This window comes from Manis javanica, chromosome 3 (assembly GCF_040802235.1).
Source record: "Manis javanica isolate MJ-LG chromosome 3, MJ_LKY, whole genome shotgun sequence".
NCBI classification, from domain to species: domain Eukaryota; kingdom Metazoa; phylum Chordata; class Mammalia; order Pholidota; family Manidae; genus Manis; species Manis javanica.
In genome coordinates this window covers 6,879,757-6,900,087 of record NC_133158.1, presented here as the reverse complement: position 1 = coordinate 6,900,087, position 20,331 = coordinate 6,879,757, and the positions used below count along the sequence as shown (strand labels likewise).

At 38.8% G+C, this 20,331-nt stretch overlaps 2 protein-coding genes across 6 annotated transcripts in view; one reads left to right on the top strand and one right to left on the bottom strand.

The window, feature by feature from the left end:
• Positions 1-7,814: 7,814 nt before the first annotated feature.
• On the bottom strand, positions 7,815-13,459 carry PDE12 (phosphodiesterase 12). Its single transcript, XM_017675431.3, has 3 exons — positions 12,003-13,459; positions 10,821-10,899; positions 7,815-10,365 (listed from the first exon to the last, which is right to left on the bottom strand). The coding sequence occupies exons 1-3, from the start codon at positions 13,308-13,310 to the stop codon at positions 9,911-9,913; spliced, it is 1,842 nt and encodes a 613-aa protein (XP_017530920.2). The 5' UTR covers positions 13,311-13,459; the 3' UTR covers positions 7,815-9,910.
• A 241-nt stretch (positions 13,460-13,700) lies between these two features.
• Positions 13,701-20,331, top strand: part of DNAH12 (dynein axonemal heavy chain 12) — a 150,242-nt gene continuing 143,611 nt past the window's right edge. For 4 of the 5 annotated variants that reach the window (XM_037019334.2, XM_037019335.2, XM_037019337.2 and 1 more), the window contains exons 1-2: positions 13,703-13,912; positions 18,708-18,942. The gene's annotated coding sequence lies outside the window, so the exon portion shown is untranslated. Of the gene's footprint in view, positions 13,913-18,707; positions 18,943-20,331 lie in introns of all 5 variants that reach the window. The other variant, XR_012128899.1, reaches the window with a different exon arrangement.

Genomic DNA, 20,331 nt, shown 5'->3' with positions numbered 1-20,331 from the left:
TGGTTGTTTGTTACTAGGTAATAAAGGTATATACCTCATTAACTACAACTATTAAGTTAAGGACTCAACTTGATAACCTTATGAGTAACTTAGTTTTTGTCTATAATGTTTTATATCTTTTATAAACCTTTTTAAAAATTCTGAGCTTGTATAGATTCAGATACATTTGTAGATTGAAATTTTATTTTCAAAACCAAATACATTCTTCTAACAATGTGTATTTTTGAATTATAAAAACAAAACTATGAGTTTAAATTGGAATTCAGTAGTTGATAATTAACAGAGAAGTTACTGGGATAGTGTGTGTTTAACTTGTGTCATTTGGTGTAAGTGCAATTTTCCTATTCTGCTATGAATGCTCCCTTCTTCCCCAAATAAGAAAGGTATCATCTCTTGGATAAAAGTAAAATAGGGTTTTTAGTGTGTGTAGTTTTATGAGGTTAAACTAGGGGATAATAAACTTCAGTAGGTTCAGTGTTAGGATCATAGTTCAATTACCACTGTATTATTTTTAAAACCAAACCAAGTCAAAGATGCTTTCATGGACTCTGAAAAGGGAATAAAGAGGACCCATATAATCTTGTGATGTAAAGCAACTCTACTGCCATTATTGGAAGTGACTGTTATGCAACTGAAATTGCCTAATTTTCACTAAATGGGTTAAAAAAAGATTTGCAGGATTGCTTTTTTTTTTTGTAAAGAAAGTATTAACTTGGCAACTTGGTTTTTTTTTAACCCCAAGAAACTACTTTTTATTTATTTCTAATTGTTTCATCGTTTTGTTTTTAATAAAGGGTTTCCATTTTTTTCAAATTGAAGTGACATTCTTTGGGAAAAACTATAGATTGAGAGATAACCACTATAATGCTTTTTCCCTGTGTTTTAACCTTTTTTGCAAGCAGTGCAAATTTACAGAGTCACTCTCACCGTTCTAATGTAGTGACATCTTCAATACTCATGTGACTTATGAACACTGTCAGGTGTATGCTTACTATTCACACAAATGTAAACTTAGTGTTGGTCAATAAGAGGTCTCTGTGACCTCTCCTATTGTACAGGACAGTTGATTATATCCCTGGATTAAAAAAGTATTCTGTCAAATAATTGTTAAGTATGTTCATAGGGGAAGAATTGTGGTTCCTTTAAAGCGTCAGAGTTGAAGATAGAACTGTTACCTGTTTTCTGTCCCTTTGTCCAATAAGCTGGGTTTTTGTTTTTGGTTTGTTTTTTGGTCTCTGGTACTCCCCATTGTCTTGTCTAATACAGTTATTTTTCTGTTGTAATGTCTTGATACTTTGTTAAATATTTCTGTTGCCATGGGTTTTTTTCTCCCTACCCTTATATATATATATTCTTGAAAATAAAACAAGTGAAATGTGTTCATTTTTCAGAGTATCAGTGTCTCATTTACTGAGACATAAGTTTTCTTAAGCATGTGTACAGAATTACCTTGTATGTAGTAGTAGTTGCTTTTTCAGGCAAATTTCATTTGCCAGGGTGGAACTTTCTTTTAAAGTCCATGGTATTTGTAGGATGTCCCTTCTTTCATTCTGGTATTAGTTATTTGTATCTTTTGTAGTCTGGTTTGAGGCTTACCAATTTTATCTTCTCAAAGAACCAACTTTTGGTTCAGTTGATATTTTCTCAAATTGATTTTCTGTTTTCAGTTTCATTCATTTCTGCTCTGTTTATCATTTCTTCTGCTTGCTTTAGATTTAATAAGCTCTCTTTCTAGTTTCTGGATGTGGAAGCTTAAATTGGTTGGCTTTAGATCTTCTCTAGCCATAAAGAATTTATAGCATTCTTCTGCTATAAATTTCCCTATATGCAGTTCTTCCACTGCATTCCACAAAATTTGCTCAGTTGTGTTTTTATTTTCATTTGGTTCAGAATACTTTAACACTTCTCTAAGATAACTTATTTGACTCATATATTTAAGAAGTGTGTTGTTTAATCATTGTGTTAGGGGACTTTCCAGCTCTTTCTGGTTTTGATTTCTTGTATAATTCCTGTTGTAGGCTGAGAACAAACACTGTATGATTTCTCTTCTTTTAAATTTGTTAAGGGTATTTTATGGCCCAGAATGTGATCTGTCTGGGTGAATGCTAGTGTGAGCTTGAGAAGAATGTGGATTGTGCTGCTTTTGGATGAAGTATCCTATAGATGTCAGGTCGAATTGATTGTTGTTTGGTGATGTTCATTTCAAATACGTCATTTCTGATTTTCTTCCTACCTGTTGCATCAGCCCATTCTGGGGCATGGCAGTGTTGAAGTCCCCAAATACAGTGGATTCATATAGTTCTCCTTGGGATTCTGTCATTTTTGCCTCATCTCACATAGGTTGGTGCTCTTTTGTTAGCTGCATACATATTAATAATTGGTATGTCTTAGATAACTGGCACTTCCCTCTTTATGAAATGCCCCTTCTTTATCTCTCCTAACTTCCCTTGTTTTAAAAGTACTTGATCTGAAATAACTACAGCTAATTCTGCTTTCTGTTGATTGGTGTTAGCATGGTGTATCTTTCTCCATCAGTCTACTTTTATTTCTTCGTAAGATTTTAATTTTTTTAGGCAAGTTCCAGGTACAGAAAAATTAAGATACAGAGATTTCCCATATACTCCCTGCTCCCACACATGAATGGCCTCCCCCACTGTTAATACCCACTACCAGAGTGGTTCCATTTGTTACATCAATGAACCTGCATTGACACATCACCCAAAATCCATAGTTAACATTAGAGTACTCACAACTAGAGTACATGTGGGTTTGGGCAAATATTTAGTGCCTTAAGTCTACCATTATAGTATCATGTAGAGTATTTTCACTGCTGTATAAAATCCTCTGTGCTCCACCTATTCATCTCTTCCCTCAACCCCCAACCCAAGACAAGCACTGATCATTCATTCCACTGCTCCCATGGTTTTGCCTTTTCCAGAATGTTACATAGTTGGAATCATAGAAGATGTAGCTTTTTGGATTAGCTTCTTTTACTTAAAATATGCATTTAAGGTTCCTCCATGTCTTTTCATGGCTTGATAGCTCATGTACCATGGTTTATCTGCTTATCTACTGGACATCTTGGTTATGACTTGTTCTTTTGATGTCTGTTTACTTTTAATCTATGTTTTTATATTTACATTAAAAGTGGGCTTATAGACAGCTTTTAGTTGGGTCTTGTTTTTTGATCCATCTGACAATGTCAAAATTAACTGGTGCATTTACACCATTGATGCTTAAAGTGGTGATTGACATAGCTGGATTATTACCTGCCATATTTGTAGCTTTTCTCATTGCCTTTGTTCTTTCTCTTCCACTTTTTTCCTGCCTTGTGGCTTTAATTGATCATTATATATGATTGTTTTCTCTTAGCAAATCAGTAGTATTTCTTTTTTTACTTTAGTGGTTGTCTGTAGTGTTTGCTATATATACATATAACTAATCCAAATCCACTTTTTTTTGGTTGTTATTGTTAGCAAATACAGTTTTCTTAAAAAACCAAAGTAACACATAGCCTTTTATGTCTACAGAAGCCACCCCTCTAAGAAAGGAAAGCAGAAGAAAAAAACAATGCTTATGGTTACTAAGAATTGGACTAACAATAAACATGTTCCCAAACTGTTTTCCATGAAGCATGGAAAGAGCTCTATTAGGCTCTTTGGTTGCAAGGAGCAGAAACTAGCTCTTAGGCCAAAGAGTGGGGTGGCTCCCAGAATAGAGGGAAGAGCTAGAGAAGCAGGCTTCAGGAAGGACAGGAACCAGAATGGCTCCCAGAGTCTGACTTGTCCAGGCCAGGTCCAAGTCCACTTTTAAGTAACACTGTACCCTTCCACGGGTAGTGTACCTTACACTAACTAACAAAACCCCAATTCTCCATTGCCTTGTATCATTGCACTGGTTCATTTCACTTACACACAAATATGAATATGTATAAGCATACATAGTCAAATACAACTTCTTCTGAATAAACTGTTACCAGTTAGCTTAAGAAAAAGTTTTATACTGTCACTTATTTCTTTGATGCTGGTCTTTTCCATATGTAGATCACATTTCTGAGTTGTATCATTTTCCCTCTCTATAAAGAACTCCTTTTAACATTTCTTGCAAGGACAGGTCTACTAGCAACAAATACCATCCATTTCAGTTTGAGAGTGTTTCTCCTTTGCTTTTGAACTGCAGGGTATAGAATTCCAGGTAGGTGGGGGTTTTTCTCAACATTTAAATATTTTATTACCCTATCTCTTCCTACTCCACTTGTATGGTTTCTGAGAAATCAGATGCAGTTCTTACCCTTGTTCCTCAATAGGCATTCACTTCCTGTGGCTTCTTTCAGGATTTTTTTTTCATCTTTTCCTTTCTGTGGTTTGAAAATGACAAGCATGGGTGTAAGGTTTTTTTGCAGTTATCCTGCTTGATATTTTCTGAGTTTCTTGAATGTGTGATTTGGTGTCTTTGACATTAACTGGAAATTCTTAAGTAATTGTTTCAAATATTTCTGTTCCTCTTCTGGTGTTCTCATGTGTATGTTACACCTTTTGTAGCGTTCCCACGCTTCTTAGATGTTCTGTTTGGGTATTTTGCAGTCTTTTCCCCCCACCCCCTTAGCTTTTCAGTTTTGGAGGTGTCTGTGGAGATATCCTCAAATTCAGAGATTGTTTCAATAGTCATGTCAAGTCTTATTAATAAGCCCACCAAAGGTATTCTTCATTGGTTACAGTGTTTTTGATCTCCAGTATTTCCTTTTGATCTTAGGATTTCCATCTCCGCTGACACTGCCCATCTGTTCTGGCATATTGTCTGCTTTATCTTTTAGAGCCCATAACATACTATAGATATTTTAAATACCTGGTCTGATAATTCTGTCCAAGTCTGCTTCTGATGCTGGCTGCCTCATTGTACTGTTTTTTGCCTTTTAGTGTATCTTGTAATTGTTCTTGGTGACTGGACATGATGTACTAGATAAAAGGAACTGCTGTGAACAGGTCTTCAGTAACGTCATGCATGGTGAGATGTGGGGGTAGGGGAACTGTTCGGTAGTCCTGTGAATAGGTTTCACTCTTTTAGTGAACTGGACTGTGAACTTCACATGTGCTTCTCAATTTGTTTTTCGTCCCTGGTAGGTGGGATGGGACAGGATGGCTAGCATAGAGCTGGGTGTTTCCCCTCCCCCTGGTCAGTTAGGCTCTGGTCAAACTACCCTGTAAGTTAGGTTCTGGTCAGTTTCTCTTGTGGACAGACTTGCTAAGAGTGCTCTGGCATGTTTCCAAATCATTCCTTTTCCCCTCCCGCTGCCAGAAGCATGAGGGGATTTTTTTCTCCAGTATTGACTGAGAAGCTGGTGGAGATGAGGGAGTAACACAAAGTTACCGGTTCAGGTTTCCCTACCCTGGCACTGCTCACTGCAGAGGTTTCTGTTCCTTTGAGTTGTAATTCTCTGTATTCGGGTGTTGGTCTGTTCAGTTTTGGGGCACTGGTTTGCCAACCTATGACATTTCTCTTATGGACCTAAGAATAGTGGATTTTTCAGTTTGGCTTTTTTCTACTTCTTGTTAGGACAGAGTGGCAACTTCCAAGCTTTTTCCTGACATGCCAAACCAGAAACCAGAAGTCTCAGATGAAACTTTCTTAAATGTGGAAGTTTTGGTTCTCAGTCGTTGAGGTGAAAGTGACTTCTGACTTGTCGTTGGAAACAAGTGCTTATGCTTCCTGATGGCATGTTAGATGTTTCAGTAATGTAGAAGTCCAACTTTCGTAGAATAATATGAAAATGTAGATTTAACAATAAAGAGTGAATAGTGTGCATGTATGTAAGGACATTATCTGAAGATCTGACATAGGGAAACAATGCTTCAGTTCAAGAGTCTGATTACTTAATCAGAAGGTCGGATTCTGAGAAAGTGATTAGAAATAATCTACCACCAGCAGTTTTCCAAGGATCAGCAGTTAGTATCAGTTAGTATTGGTATTAGTATTGGCACAACAGGAACTTTTCCCACATGACATTTATATATATTACCACCTTAGTTATTTTTAGGAAAATGTTAGGAATGAAGTACTAGCTTTACATGATTAATCTCATTAAAGTAATCTTAATATTTTACTTTAAAGTCTTCATTAGTAGAAGCATGGAATTGATTAGGACTTGGTTCTAAAATTTACTCCAGGCTCAAACACATTCTCAATAAATTTCTAGCGTGTACATTGTGACACTATTCAGGTGCCTAACTTGAAGTTACCAAGATTAGGAGGTCACTGGGCTCCTTTTGTTTCTGTGTTAATTTTAGACAAATATCCCTTTATCTTAGTTACTTCTATAAACCATACAAAACATTTGTGGTCATATTCTAGTAGTATGTTTTTCTGTGAGAAATTAATAGCAAAAGTAATCATCTGGACTCAGGTAAATAGTTACAGCAGCTGTACTAGTTAGTAGATGCCTGCAAGGTCCTCTGTGTTCTAAAGGACAGTGTAAGAGTCGGTCACCTTCCTGACTTTGGGGATTTCTGTAGTGTTCTCATGCTTTGCTTTCACTTATGTTGGGCATCTAAGTAGTACTCGGTGTGTGGGGTTTAGCATTGCCATCTGCAGGCAGGAAGCTAGCTCAGGACTGACCAGTACTCTGATGAGTCATTTTTTTTAGGCTGGGTTGAGGGCCATTCAGTTAATGGGGATGTAGTAAGCACAGCCTGCGTGAGATCTGCCTCATGAATAGTCCTGAAAAGGTAAGGGATGATGGTTTTTAAAATGGGAATGGGGTACTCTAAAAAAACAACCTCAATTTTTAAAATGGGCTCAAAAATACGGAAGTGGCCAATAGGCCCAAAACAGGATGCTCAACATCATTAGCCATCTCAGAAATGGAAATCAAAACCACAGTGAGATGTCCCTTCACACTGTAATGAGATAATAATTAAGATGGTGATGTAGAGAAATTGGAATCTTCATACACAATGGGTGGTGCAACTGCTTTGAAAACAGTGTGGCAGTTCCTCAAAAGGTTAAAACATCTCTGGTTAAACATTTGACCCAGCAACTGTACTTCCAGATAGATAGATGCCCAAGAGGCATGAAGATATGTCCACTCAAAAACTTAAGACACAAATGAACAGTATTAATCATAGAATCCAAAAAGTGGAAGCAATCCAAGTGTCCGACTGATGAATGGATAAAATGTGGTATGTCCATACAATGGAATAATATTCATTATAAAAACAGTGCTGATAGATACAACATGGAAGAACCTTAAAGTGTAAGTGAAATAAGCCAGTCACAAGACTGGTTGATTGCATTTTTATTGTCTTGTGGGTTTTTTGATAAAAGCAGCAAAAATTTTTACCTTCATTATGAATTTTGGTTTTGTCTCAACCGGACTAGTTTTTAGGGAACCTCTACCTGTATTTCATAGCTGGAGAATGTGATCCAAACATGAGTTCCCACCAGGGAGATCTTCCCACAGTGTTGTTCTTTGGACCCTCTCCCCCTCTGTTCCTTAGAGAGCTACCTCCAGACTAAAACCACCACATTCTGATGATTATCAGGCCTTAAGTCCTTTCAGAAAAATAAGTAAAATTCCTGGAAATTTTAAACTAACTATAGTAATAAAAATTTTAAAGATAATCACATTGTGGCAGAAATGATTTGTTTGCTAGTGAGTTATGAACTACCAGTGTCTGTCAGTGGCAACTGTGTAGCATTCATTTCATAGAATGTGTAGTATAATTCTGTCACTTATAATCAAAAATGTAAAATTTTGGAATGTTAATTCCTACAGCAAGAAGTCATGACATTACAAAATGTGGTTCACCGTAGAAAGCTGCCAGACTGTCCGTATTTTATTAAAATTAAATGTACTAAAAAAATCCAAATGCAAATGTAATAGAAAAATTCAATCACAAAGATTACTTTAAATATGTAAACATTTCTGAGTAACACTTTATCTTAACTCATGAATACAAGGAAATTTTGGTATGCTAATTATACAATTTTGTGTTCCCTACCTTTGGACTCCAGTTATACTAACATACTGGAGATTTGACCAGACTATATGTCACTTCACAACGATAATCTGTATTCTATTCTGAAATGCTTGTATACAGTGATCATACTGTTTAATCAGCAAATACCAGATTTAAAGATTGAGGACATTGAATGTTAAGTGCTTAGAGCTTTTCTGACCAGAGTTCAGTCTAGCTAGCCATGGTATAAGGATGTGTGTTTTTCTTTTCTCATGGGCATGAGTGATTATGTCATGTTATAATTTTTTCTTTGAAAATGTTTCTCAATTTATTGCTTACACACTTTTTGTTCTCTCTCAGGTTATTGTAAGAATGTTAACGTGTTTGTTTGAAAGCAGACCAAAAACAAATTTTAATAAGGAAGAAAAAATATTTGAAAGAAACAGATTCTGGCTTTAATATATTATATATTTGTAAACTGGTATCAAAATGCTCTCACAAATGTTATTTAGGGAGACCTAGCAGCAGTTTTTCATTTATAGCTTTTTCTAAAGATCCAAAAAAACTGCCACCTAAATTTTTTCCTTCATGTACTTCTAAGTACTTCAAGATTCAATTGGAAGTGCAGGTGAAACCTTATTCTCAAACTCAATAAATTAAAAGTTAATATATTGGGTAGTGAGCAGAGTATGAAAGTACAGGCTACTTTATCAAAAAATGAAGAAATTCTGAAGGTACGGGGTTGGGAGATTTAAGAATTTGGGACAAAGTCTTTCCAGAGCTCTTCCTGAAGTGGATGGGCATCTAATATTTAAGCTAGAAATTAAATGCAGAAATGTGAGAGAACATTATGGTTATTCTGAACATCAGAAATACAACGGCTACAACATAATAACGTGGTGAAAAATGACTTAGAAAAGCTCAATTTTCTACAGGTTAGACACCACTAAAAGTAATTTTTAATTTTAAAAAAGTTTGGCTTCATAGTTAAGTTTTTTATAGTGTATAAATTATATATACAATGTCTTCTTATAACTCAAACTGACACTCAAGGCTATAAAAAGACTAATTTATTTCAGAGATGGTCAAAAGCCCCACTGCTCCCTATTTATAAAAACCAACCGTTTTGAAAATACTAGCATAGAAACGCTCAATGGTTCATTCAAAATTTCAAGCCCATATCAGATAGTAGACAGCTTCTCATAATGTGCTATACTGTATTCTCTACTACATGGTCAAAAATCCTATTGATTTACGAACATTTTTCATGGGGAAGAATAAAGACAATCGAATCAAATCGACTATGTTGCTATTCACTTTAAATACTAAATTCTGCTTGCATCCTAAGGTTAGAACAAGCTGCAGTAACAGTGAATATGTCCACTTGTGCCCTACTCTAAAATCTAAATCCTAAAAATAGCGAAAATACATTAATTGAAAAATGAAAGATGAGAAGCAATAAAATTGGTAATGGTGTACTTTAATCTTTTGTTAAAGTTCTGAAGTTGTATTAAATTGCTGACCAAACCAAACTGAGGTAGAGATAGACCTGAATGTGACTACAAGGGCCAGAACTTAGGCCTCTCACCTTAAAATTGTATTTTCCCCCTAATGATATAAGCATGATTCAATTTGAAATATGTCATGATAGAAAAATTATAGGATCAAATGTTTTTTTTAACAAAATTCTTAATTACTAGCTAAAAAAAAAAGTACTTTATATACACAGTAATTCAATGTTTTTCCTTTCATAAATATATTTGTTTTTCCTGCAAGTTTTGGGAAGAAAAAGGGTAGAGAAACTGTATTATGCAAACATTATGAATAGTCATGTAATGAAGACACTAGAATATAACTGGTAAACAGTTTACCTTACTGTCTAGTTTTCCTTTCTGCAGGTTACACATAAGCTTTGATTCATAGTAAATTTAGTATTAAAACAGACTTAAATTCCATTAAACACAAATCTCTTTCCATTTTAAGTCACATACAAGTGCTATGTGATCAGAAGGATGGGAAACACTAGGTAAGGCCTGATGGGTGGTGACTTCTTCATGACTAGGTAATGGAATCACCTGTTCAACCTCTAGAGCATTTAAGTCAAGGAAAATGTAGTCCAGACAGCCATGAAAGCCACCAACATAATTTGTGTAAGCGGGCTCCCCACAAGCACTTCTCAGTTTGAGGAAATGGGTAAGAGCCATGTTGCATCGTTCCACTTCCCCGTTGGAAGCCCAGTCTTCATGACCCTCTGGAATGTTGCCACTGACGACAAAATGATACATTCCTGTTGATGGGGTGCTGTTAAAGTCCCCACAAAATACAACTGGTATGCCAGGATACAGATCACAGGAGACATGTCTAATGTGAGTCAAGGCTACAGCCATTTGAATGAGACGAATGTACCCACCTGTGGACATAAACATAATGTAAGTACTTTCTAAAGCTGCCTTAAAAGTTAAAAACAGAAGCTCACAAAGTACAGTATCTGGGTGGCATTCAGGATCTAAATTTGGGAGGGCGATTGAATGAAGGTGATCAAGAGGTTGAAAAAAACCCGTAAGTGCCAGGAATGTCACATACAACCTGGTGAGTATCGTTAACACTGCTGTGTGGTATATATGAAGGTCAGGAGAGCAGATCCCAAAAGTTCTCATAAGGAAAAAAGAACTTTTAATATCTTTATGGGGTGATGGATGTTAGCTAAACTTAACAGTGATCATTTTGCAATATATGTAAGTTAAATCATGCTATCAGGCACCTTAAACTTGGACAGAGCTGTACATCTATACCTCAATAAAACTACAAAATACTGACCTTAAATTAACCATTTTTAAATCACCTTCCAAAGTCAATAAAACTTACCTTTTGGATGCCAGTAGAGATGGGTATTAGCAACACATATCTTTTTTGAAGAGTCCTTTGATGACTGAAGAACAGAAACCTAAATAAAGAGCCAAGAGTTCAATTGCTGCCTGTCAATCTCTGGAATGTTTTTTAACCTAACGCTATATGGTGACCTGACATTTTATTTTATATCTTTCGTTTACTGGTGAAGTGTAATTGCAATTACAGAATTTAACTTTTGTTATAACTCTCAGGATATACATGAATAGGACTAAGCATAAGATATGCAACACAAGACAGCTATTAAGAAAAGAATACATTTTGGATGGTGACCCTAAGGTTGGAGACAGTATTTTTTAAATGGGTAGGCACAGGCAGGTGTTGGAGTCAGGCCAAACCAGCTGTGAATGCCCACTCTATCATTTACAGCAGTGTGACCTGGAGAGAGACTTTTTTTTCTAAACCACCTCTGTCATTGGTAAAAAAGTGCCATCCACCTCAAGGGAAACTATCATGTAGATTCAATTAAATAAGCTTACACAGAGGTGCATGAAACAGCAGGTGTTCAAAAATATGGTATCTACTCTTGATACTAAAAGCAATTACCTAAAAACTCCACAGGCACAATGTAATGTTTTTAAAAACTAAGATGGCTTAAACTATGAAGGGGTTAGCATCCTGCTCAGTAATGGAATATATAACTAAACTGGATTATCCTGGCTCCATATTTGTGTGAACTTGAATAAGTAACCCTGATCATTATCCCATTTATAAAATGGGAAGAATAACATCTATAAAATGGGAATAGCAGGACTACTATGAGCCAGAAATTAAAATCGGTGGCCAGTATTTGTGGAGCACTTCCTAAAACGTGCCAGGCAGTTAAACTCTGAGCATTTTAGAATGTCAGAACAGTGTTTGACAAGTAGAACATTACTAGCTGTTATATTTAGTATGTGTCTCCTCCACTAGATTCTAAAGGCCATGGAAGGCCGTTTGTCATGTTCATGGCCACCTGCAGCATGGCTGGCACACGAGATGCTCGGTGAATAAATGCTGAAATTTGTTGGAAGATAGAACAGTACATACCTTTCAGTAAAATCTGGGTTGTTTCATCTCAATTATAAGCACCCCCACCCCTCCCCGTCCAGGGCCCTAAAAATGGACGAGTATGTGGAAAGACTGGCAGAGCTAGTTTACCTGAAGGACAGATGATCTCTGGAGCACCCTCTCCTGCGCCAATGGGTACAAAACTAGTTTCTCCAGCAGTTCCTTGTGAAGTGGGTCGGACTCCAAGGCTTCATGGAAAGAAATGTCATGCTGGCTAAGGAGGCTGAACTTGGACTTTCGGTAGAAAGTGGCCAGGCCTTCGTGCTGCTTGATTCGAAACACGCCCTCCAGCCCAAAGGCCTCAAGGGCTGGCATCAAACTGTCCGTAAACACGTTGCGGTCAACCTCCTGCAAACAGATGAGGTCGGCGTTGTACCCCGTGAGTTCCTTTTGTATAAGGTTCTGACGGTAGTCGAGCTCCAGGGCGTAAGGAGCACAGTACGGGTACAGGACCGTCCGCGAGAACTCAGTCTGCGCGTACGTGTCCGCCAGGATGTTGTAGGAGACAGTGCGGATTAGAGCATCATCAGTCACCTTCTTGGTGTAGAGATGCCGGTGGTCAAAGGTGCAGGTGCCGGGCCCGGCCTCCACTATACACACACTTTCCAACTCCCGGCTTGGCCCGAAGCGCTGCCCATTGCCTGGGGTACAATGAAGCTTGAGCCGTAGCCCGATGTCGGCATTAGAGGGGGTGTAGACGCGCTCATCTACACCTGTATCTGTCCAACTAGGAGAGGGCGAATTAGGAGACAAAGAAGAGGGCCCCCCGCCCTCGGGCTCCGCCGTTCCGGGTTTGGCTTCCTTGTACCAGCGGAAAAGGGAGCTGGAGGGATCCCCAAATTCGAGGCTGAGCCTGGGGCACACCGGGAAGCCGGCCATGATGTAGCGTGGCAACTGCAGCTCGGTGAAGGCGGGCGGGTTGCGCTCCACCTTGTATTTGACATCGCCGATCTGCAGCACCGCGCCGTCCTGCCAGGCGTCCACATTGAGCACGTCTTCGGCCACTGCCTCCTCCCGGTAGTACAGCTTCACCACGGGTTCGCAGGCCGCAGCCGGCTCCGGCCCGGGTCCCGCACAGGCCACGCCGCCGCTAGCATTTGGCCGGTTCTTCCTGCTCTTCTTGGCGGCGGCCGCCTTAGCGTGGCCTTTCAGGGCGTTGGTAGCGATCCGGCTGAGGGCTCGACCCAGCGGCTCGCTCTGGTCGCGCTGCATGTTCTTGTGGCTGCCGTCGGACAGCGCGAACGACAGGCTTAGCTTAGGCTCCGAGGGCACACAACGCACTACCGCTCGCTCCATCGCACCCGACGCCGTCTCAGTCGCCGCCTCGGCCTGACTGTGCCGTTCCAGTACCGCGCGGACCCCACGAAGCGCGGCGCGGGCGCCTGGGAGCCTCCACATGAACCTGATAGCCCAGCAGCTGACGAGACCGCCGGTCGGGCAGCGAAGAGTCAGGTCACAACAGAGAAACCGCAAGCGCCGGCTCCGGGACCCATTCAGTCCCACAACTTCCGGCCGGCGAGGAGAAGGCGTACGGTGCTCCCGCCACGCATTTTCGCCAGCTCCCCCTCACCAGCTTCTTTTTTCCATACCCACTCCTGCCCCTAATCCCTCCAAGATTTTCTATCTCCAAACTCGACTCATAAAGAGGGTAAAAGTGAAGAAATTACACGAGTGCCAGAGGGAAATGTCACTCTTGGGTTTTGTCGAAAGTGCAGTTAAGGGGCGGAAGGGACTGTGCGCCACGCCGGAAGTGGCTGGGGCTGTGTCGCGGCTTCCGCTTCCCTGAAGAGCTGGCGGGAGCTTTTCCGGGAGTGACGCTGATATTCTCGTGTTCTGTGGGCCAAACACGCTGCTCCTCCTGCGAGGTGTGGTGGCTTCGCCTCGGGCCGGGCCAGCGCCGACGTGCGGAGCTGAGCCTTTGTGGTCGTTTATCGCAACGAACAATACGTAATCATTCACCTTAATGAGCGCTGACGATGCTAAAACTATCTTTTACAGAGGTGAGGTCCACAGAGATTAAATCCCATTGACGTAGCTCAGTGACAGGAGACTCAGAATAGCTGTGAGTAGGAAGGAGATGAAGCGTGGCTTCACTGAAAGCCAGATGAAGAAAGTATTTTAACAGTGATATTTTTGTTGAATATAACCAATATTCTGTGATTAACTGAAGAAAAAAAAAAAGACCCTGTGGATTCAAAGAACAGCTTGAAAAGTCGCTTCTCTAGACGGATGCTCTCTATATCCCCTTTCCCTTATCCTGCAACTAAAATGTTTATATATTAGTAATAAGCCATACCCTTTTCCCTGGTTTTCCATTAGGAAAACAAGACTTGGGAACTGTGTTCTAAAAGAAAGATGAATTTTGCGATCCTTTGAAATGTCTCTTCCTGTTCTCACCTTCCAACAAGCATTTGGCAAGGTGATTCTTTTCGTTTTTTCTTGTTACTGATACACTGATTTTTTTTGAAAGAGGAAAATACACCTATAGTGAAAATAAGGAATCACTCCACCCGACTCTTAAGCACATTTATGAATATATACCCTTCCTTTCACAAATAGAAATGTAGGAAACCCCTATTTCAGTAATTTCTTTTCACTACCTTTTGTTTTTTCAGATGTCTGAAAGTGTCAAAACTTCCCACAGAAAGTTTAATTTTAACGGAGCAGATTTGAAAAGAATGCATAGTATATGTGTTGGAAGCTATTTTTTTATGAGGCTAAATTATATTGGAATTATATATGTAAATTATATACATTATTATATAAATAAAATTTGAGATTTTAAGATTGAACCAACACTATGCTGATGCCAAAAGGAGAAGCGGCTAGCAGAAATCATTTTATTCATCGTTTCTTAGGCCATACAAGAAACACAAGCTAACTTCCACTAATGCAAACTTAACCGTTGATGGAATTACTCTTGTTACACATAGATCTGAAAAGATAGCAGGTAAAGACTAGTTTCTCCGGATTACCTTCACTTTGGTTAATAACATCAGTAGTTAATAGCCTAGATCATTAATACTTTTTTAACTTAAGGTCAATATGATACTGTAGTTTTTAGTAATAGTACTCAGAAATTTTGAGTAATACCTGCTGATGTTATTTCAGGGTAGACTTCCTTACAGATTCAAAATCTAATAATTTCCATTTGTTTTTTATTTAAAGAACTGATCTATTTTTTTCTAGTTTTATTATAATTGACATTTGACGTTTTATTTGTCCGTGGTGTACAACATAGTGCGAAATGATAGCCACAATAAATTAATTTTAGCACCCATCACTTCCTGTAATAACAGTTTTTTTCTTGTAAAGAGAGCTTTTAAGATCTACTCTCTTTGGCAATTTTCAAATATATAACAGCATTGTTAACTACAGTTGACCCTTGAACAATGTGGATTTGAACTACATAGATACAGTTAAACGGATTTTTTTCAATAATTATATTGGAAACATTTTTTGAAATTTGTGACAGTTTGAAAAAGTTTCATGCAGATGGATCATGTAGCCTAAAAATATTGAAAAAATTAAGAGAAAGGTATGTCAGGGATGCATAAAATAAATGTAGACACCAGCCTCTTGCCATTTACAACCATAAAACATACACAAAACTATTATAAAAAGTTAAAATTTATCAAAACGCACACAAGACCCTATGTGGTGCCATTTTCAGTTGAAAGAAATGTAAATAAATGTAAAGATGCAGTATTATATTATAATTGCATAAAACTAACTATAGAATGTACTATACTATAATAATTTTGTAGCCACCTCACTGTTGCTATTTCCTTGAGCTCATAACATCTACAGTGTTTTGTATCATAAAAGACAATATTGATGAAGGTACTGACAGACAATTCATCTTGTAGCATTGATACAGTACAGTATTGTAAATATCTTATGATTTTAATTTTGCTTTCGCTAGCTTTATTATAAGAATTCAGTACAGAATATGTGTTAATCGACTGTTATCTGTGAGACTTCTGGTCAACAGTAGACTATTAGTAGTTAAGTTTTGGGGGAGTCAGAAGTGATATTCAGATTTTTGACAGCATGGGATTGGTGCCTCTAACCCCTGCATTGTTCAAAGGTCAACTTGTTACCATGCTGTACATTACATCCCCAGAACTTGATTATCTTACAACTGGAAGTTTTTAACCTTTTTCTCCCACTTCCTCCACCACCCTACCTGTTTGCTCCTTCTGCCTCTGGTGGGCAACCACCAAACCTTCCTGACAGGACAGGCTGTCAGGAAGGAAAGATCCAGAGAGGGGAGAGCATTTGTAGACCTAGTGCTATTTGGAATCTGACTCAGCATGCCTAAATGCAAAAAAAAAATCTGACTCAGCATGCCTATATGCAAAAAAAAAAACCACTTGGATCTGTACCTCTCACCACATACAGAAATTAAATGGGTTGACTGCATATATGTATTTTTGCAGAGATGGAAGTATTTTAGATCTGGATCTTGGTAATGGTTGTACAATTCTACATATTTACTCAAAAAAATCACTGAATTATGTATTTTGAAATGGTGAATTTTATAGTATGTAAATTATACCTACATAAAACTTAAAAAAGATACATTGTATTAGTTTAATGAGGGAAGCAGAACCAGTAGATTATATATATATAATCTCCTATATGTAGTTATATGTATGTATGGAATTGGCTTATGCAGTTGTGGGGGTTGGTTAAGCAAGTCCAAGGTCTATAGGACAGGCTGTCAGGAAGGAAAGATCCAGAGAGCAGAGAGCATTTGTAGACCTAGTGCTATTTGGAATCTGACTCAGCATGCCTAAATCTTTTTTTTTTAATTAAGGGATCATTGATATACAATCTTATGAAGGTTTCACATGAGCAACATTGTGGTTTCAACATTCATCCATATTATCAAGTTCCCCCAAACCCATTGCAATCACTGTCCATCAGTGTAGTAAGATGGTATAGAGTCATTACTTGCCTTTTCTGTGCTATACTGCCTTCCCATGACCTACCTATATTGTGAGTGCTAATTATAATGCCCTTGAACCCTTTCCCCCTCCCTCCCTCCACATCCACCCTCCCCAAACCCTTCCCTTTGGTAACAGTCCCTTTGTGGAGTCTGTGAGTCTGCTGCTGTTTTGTTCCTTCAGTTTTGCTTGTTGTTATACTCCAATGAGGCAAATGAGGGAAATCATTTGGTACTTGTCTTTCTCCACCTGGCTTATTTCACTGAGCATAATACCCTCTAGCTCCATCCATGTTGCAAATGGTAGGATTTGCTTTCTTTTTATGGCTGAATAATATTCCATTGTGTATATGTACCACATCTTCTTTATCCATTCATCTACTGATGGACACTTAGGTTGCTTCCATATCTTGGCTATTGTAAATAGTGCTGACATAAACATAGGGGTGCATCTGTCTTTTTCAAACTGGGATCTGCCTAAATCTTTTTAAAGGACTTCCACTGATTGAATCGGGCCCACCCAGATAATCTCCCTAGATTAACATCTGTTTCCCAGGGACTTGAATTGCATCTGCACAATCTCACAACAGCACATAGTGTTTGACTAACTGGGAGCAGCAGGGTGTGTGATATGAAAGACTGCTGTCCTCCCCTCTGACCTTGTAGTTTAGCTCAACCAAATGGACATGCCATAAAACCATCAGGCACCGTACAAGTATTTTGTTTTCCACAGATTGTTTTTACAAGTCATAAGGAAAGATTCTGAGATGTTCTAAAATTAAGGGACAAAAGAACCAGAGAATGGGGGAGAGAGATAAGGGAGGTTGGTAAATTTATAGCCGCGGGCTGTAGCTAACCAGAGGCCCCATGTTCCTGAATGAAGTCCTCTCAACAATTACCTGGAAGGCCCCCAGAACCAACACATCCTTCCTGGTGAACAGTCCCTGACCATCCTCCAGCAACCAACCACGAGCCTTCTCCGTGGAGTAAGCACCCATCCCCAGACTTCCCCTTGGCCCACTTCATCTGTAGCCAATGTAAACTTTAACAACTTTCTTTCCTTGAGACCCCTTATGAATGTGCCCTGTTTCCTGGGTCTGGCAGACAAGTTGTTTTTGTTCATTGGCCTTGCTGCTGGCGAAGCAGAAACTGCTTGTCCTGGGACTCAGTGTTGGCCAGCCTCTGAAACAGCACAACAAACCCTTTTATTTCAGAGATCTCGTCTGAGTTTTTGACTTGTCACAAGCTATGAGGATGTTTAATTTGTTCACTGACTCGCTCAAATGCTATTATTAGAGGGACTACTGTGTGCCAGACACAAGAGTGTCTTGTCTTTTTAATTTACGTTAAAAAAATTCTTTATGTGGTGATGGGCACATAGAAGATGCTCAAATATTTGTTGAATGACTATGCCATCAATACTCCACCAGGATGTATTCATCACCCAGTTTTATTTATGCACAAAGTATTTATCTAGGCTATCGTTTAGGTAGAATATCCATTGTGCAGCTGCAAATTGCAAAGTTTGACATTTCTCTCTCCAAGCACACAAAATTTATACACCATAATAATTTTTTGCCAAGGAAAAGTGCTTAAAAAAATACAGAAAATGAATTCCATGGCTGATTAGTTACTGTAGTTACTGGGAAGTCACTGCTCAGCCAATTGAAGAGCTGATCCTCCTTTGAAAGCCAAGTGTTTACATGAATCTATTTTCCAACAGATTTCAAATTTCCAGGTTTGCAATTTTCCATAGTGTGAATATCCTGATTGCAAGCAGGCAGGTGAAAAACTCACCCACCTACCCCTCCACTTATTTCAGTAACGAGTGCCTCTCTACACAGGTGACCCTAATCCGTTGCAGCTCAGCAACCGCCTCTCTTGGCGACCTGCCCCCAGCTGCGACCGCGACCGTGTCCAGGGCGACAACTTTGTTTCTACGCGGCAGCGGACCGCCCAGCTCGGCCACAGCCCTTGGGGGTCCGCAGGCTTCACTCGTCTTCCCTCTAACTTTCACCAGCGGAGAAGCTCCCCGAACGTTTCCGTCCGCGCAGCCGGGAAGTAGAGCCAATCAGACAGGTGCGTCCTAGTCTCAGCTTTTCTGTTCACCCCTCTCCCAGGGCAGGAAGTTGAGATCGGTGCCAGCAGAAATACTCTTTTTCAAACAGGACTCTCCAAATCCTAGGGGCATCCGAGGGCAAATGCGGTTGGTGTCACAGTTCGTTGTTCAGCATTTACATGGCATTTTAGGTTTCCCATGCGGTAACTATGCCTATTCTTGCCTGACCATAGTATCACTTTTTTTTTTTTAAAGGAAGTCTCTTCTAATTTTTATTTTCCTGACACACGGAATTCCATACAAATTCCATAGCAAATCCCATTTGTTCCTCATATTGATACCGCTTGTAGCCTTCTGTCTGCCGAACGGCAATTTGTAGAATGTTCTGGTTGGAAGTGATCTCGTGTGGCATATTACCTGCATACTTTATTTAGTTATATAGTGGAGGAAATGTGGAGCTGGGACAGTATGTTACTGTGTTTTCTGCTATATACTTGCACTTAAATGTTGACATTATTATAATATGTCTTACATATAAATATGTAAGAGGGACCATAGATAATCAAATTTATTTCCAATGGAATATGACAAAAAATGATTGCAATCCTTAAATGATCTCTGAGCATTTACATTTCTTTCCATTCTGGGTTTTTTTTTATCTATGTAATGTTATAGAAAATGCTAAATTCTAGGGAAAACTGTTTCACAACCTTGATGAAGAAATTATTCCCAATGTATTTAATATTTGTCAGGAAATTATTTGCTGTATCTAATGACTCATGTTAGAATTTAAATAAAATTATTCTTCTATTTCTAGTAAAGATATATGTAAGGACTATCAAAATTTTTCTATTAAATAACCCAACAGACACATACAAAACTCATTCCTTGAACTTGCTTTTTCAACATGAATTCATTTATAATGAATTAAAGTTTTTTGTTTTAAGTAATTGATCTGGTCACATAGTATCACTTTCTAGGAAGGTAGTAAGACTAAGATACACCAATGAAGTTTAAATATATTAATGATGTTCAATACCAGCTTTTGGGGGAGACATTATACCTCAACAACTAGCTTTTTGTTGTTGTGACTTGTATCTTAGGGAAAAATTTGAACCCACAGTTTTAAAACTAAGGATATGTAGAGAGCATCTAATCCAGATACTTGATCTCATCCACAAGGAAATGGAAGCCCCAACTGGCTAGTCACTGGCTTTATTTCTTCATATTATGTGGGTGGCAGAGCTCTCCCAGGAATCCCTGTCCTTTGTGCAACTGCCGTTCTTTAGGTTGATACCATACTTGGGGAGAAGATGTAAAAGGGCCTAGAATATTTGGTATTGATATGTAAGAGATGTTAGGAATATATCAAGGCCAGCTTTGACAATATCGGCTTTATGGACTTTTTC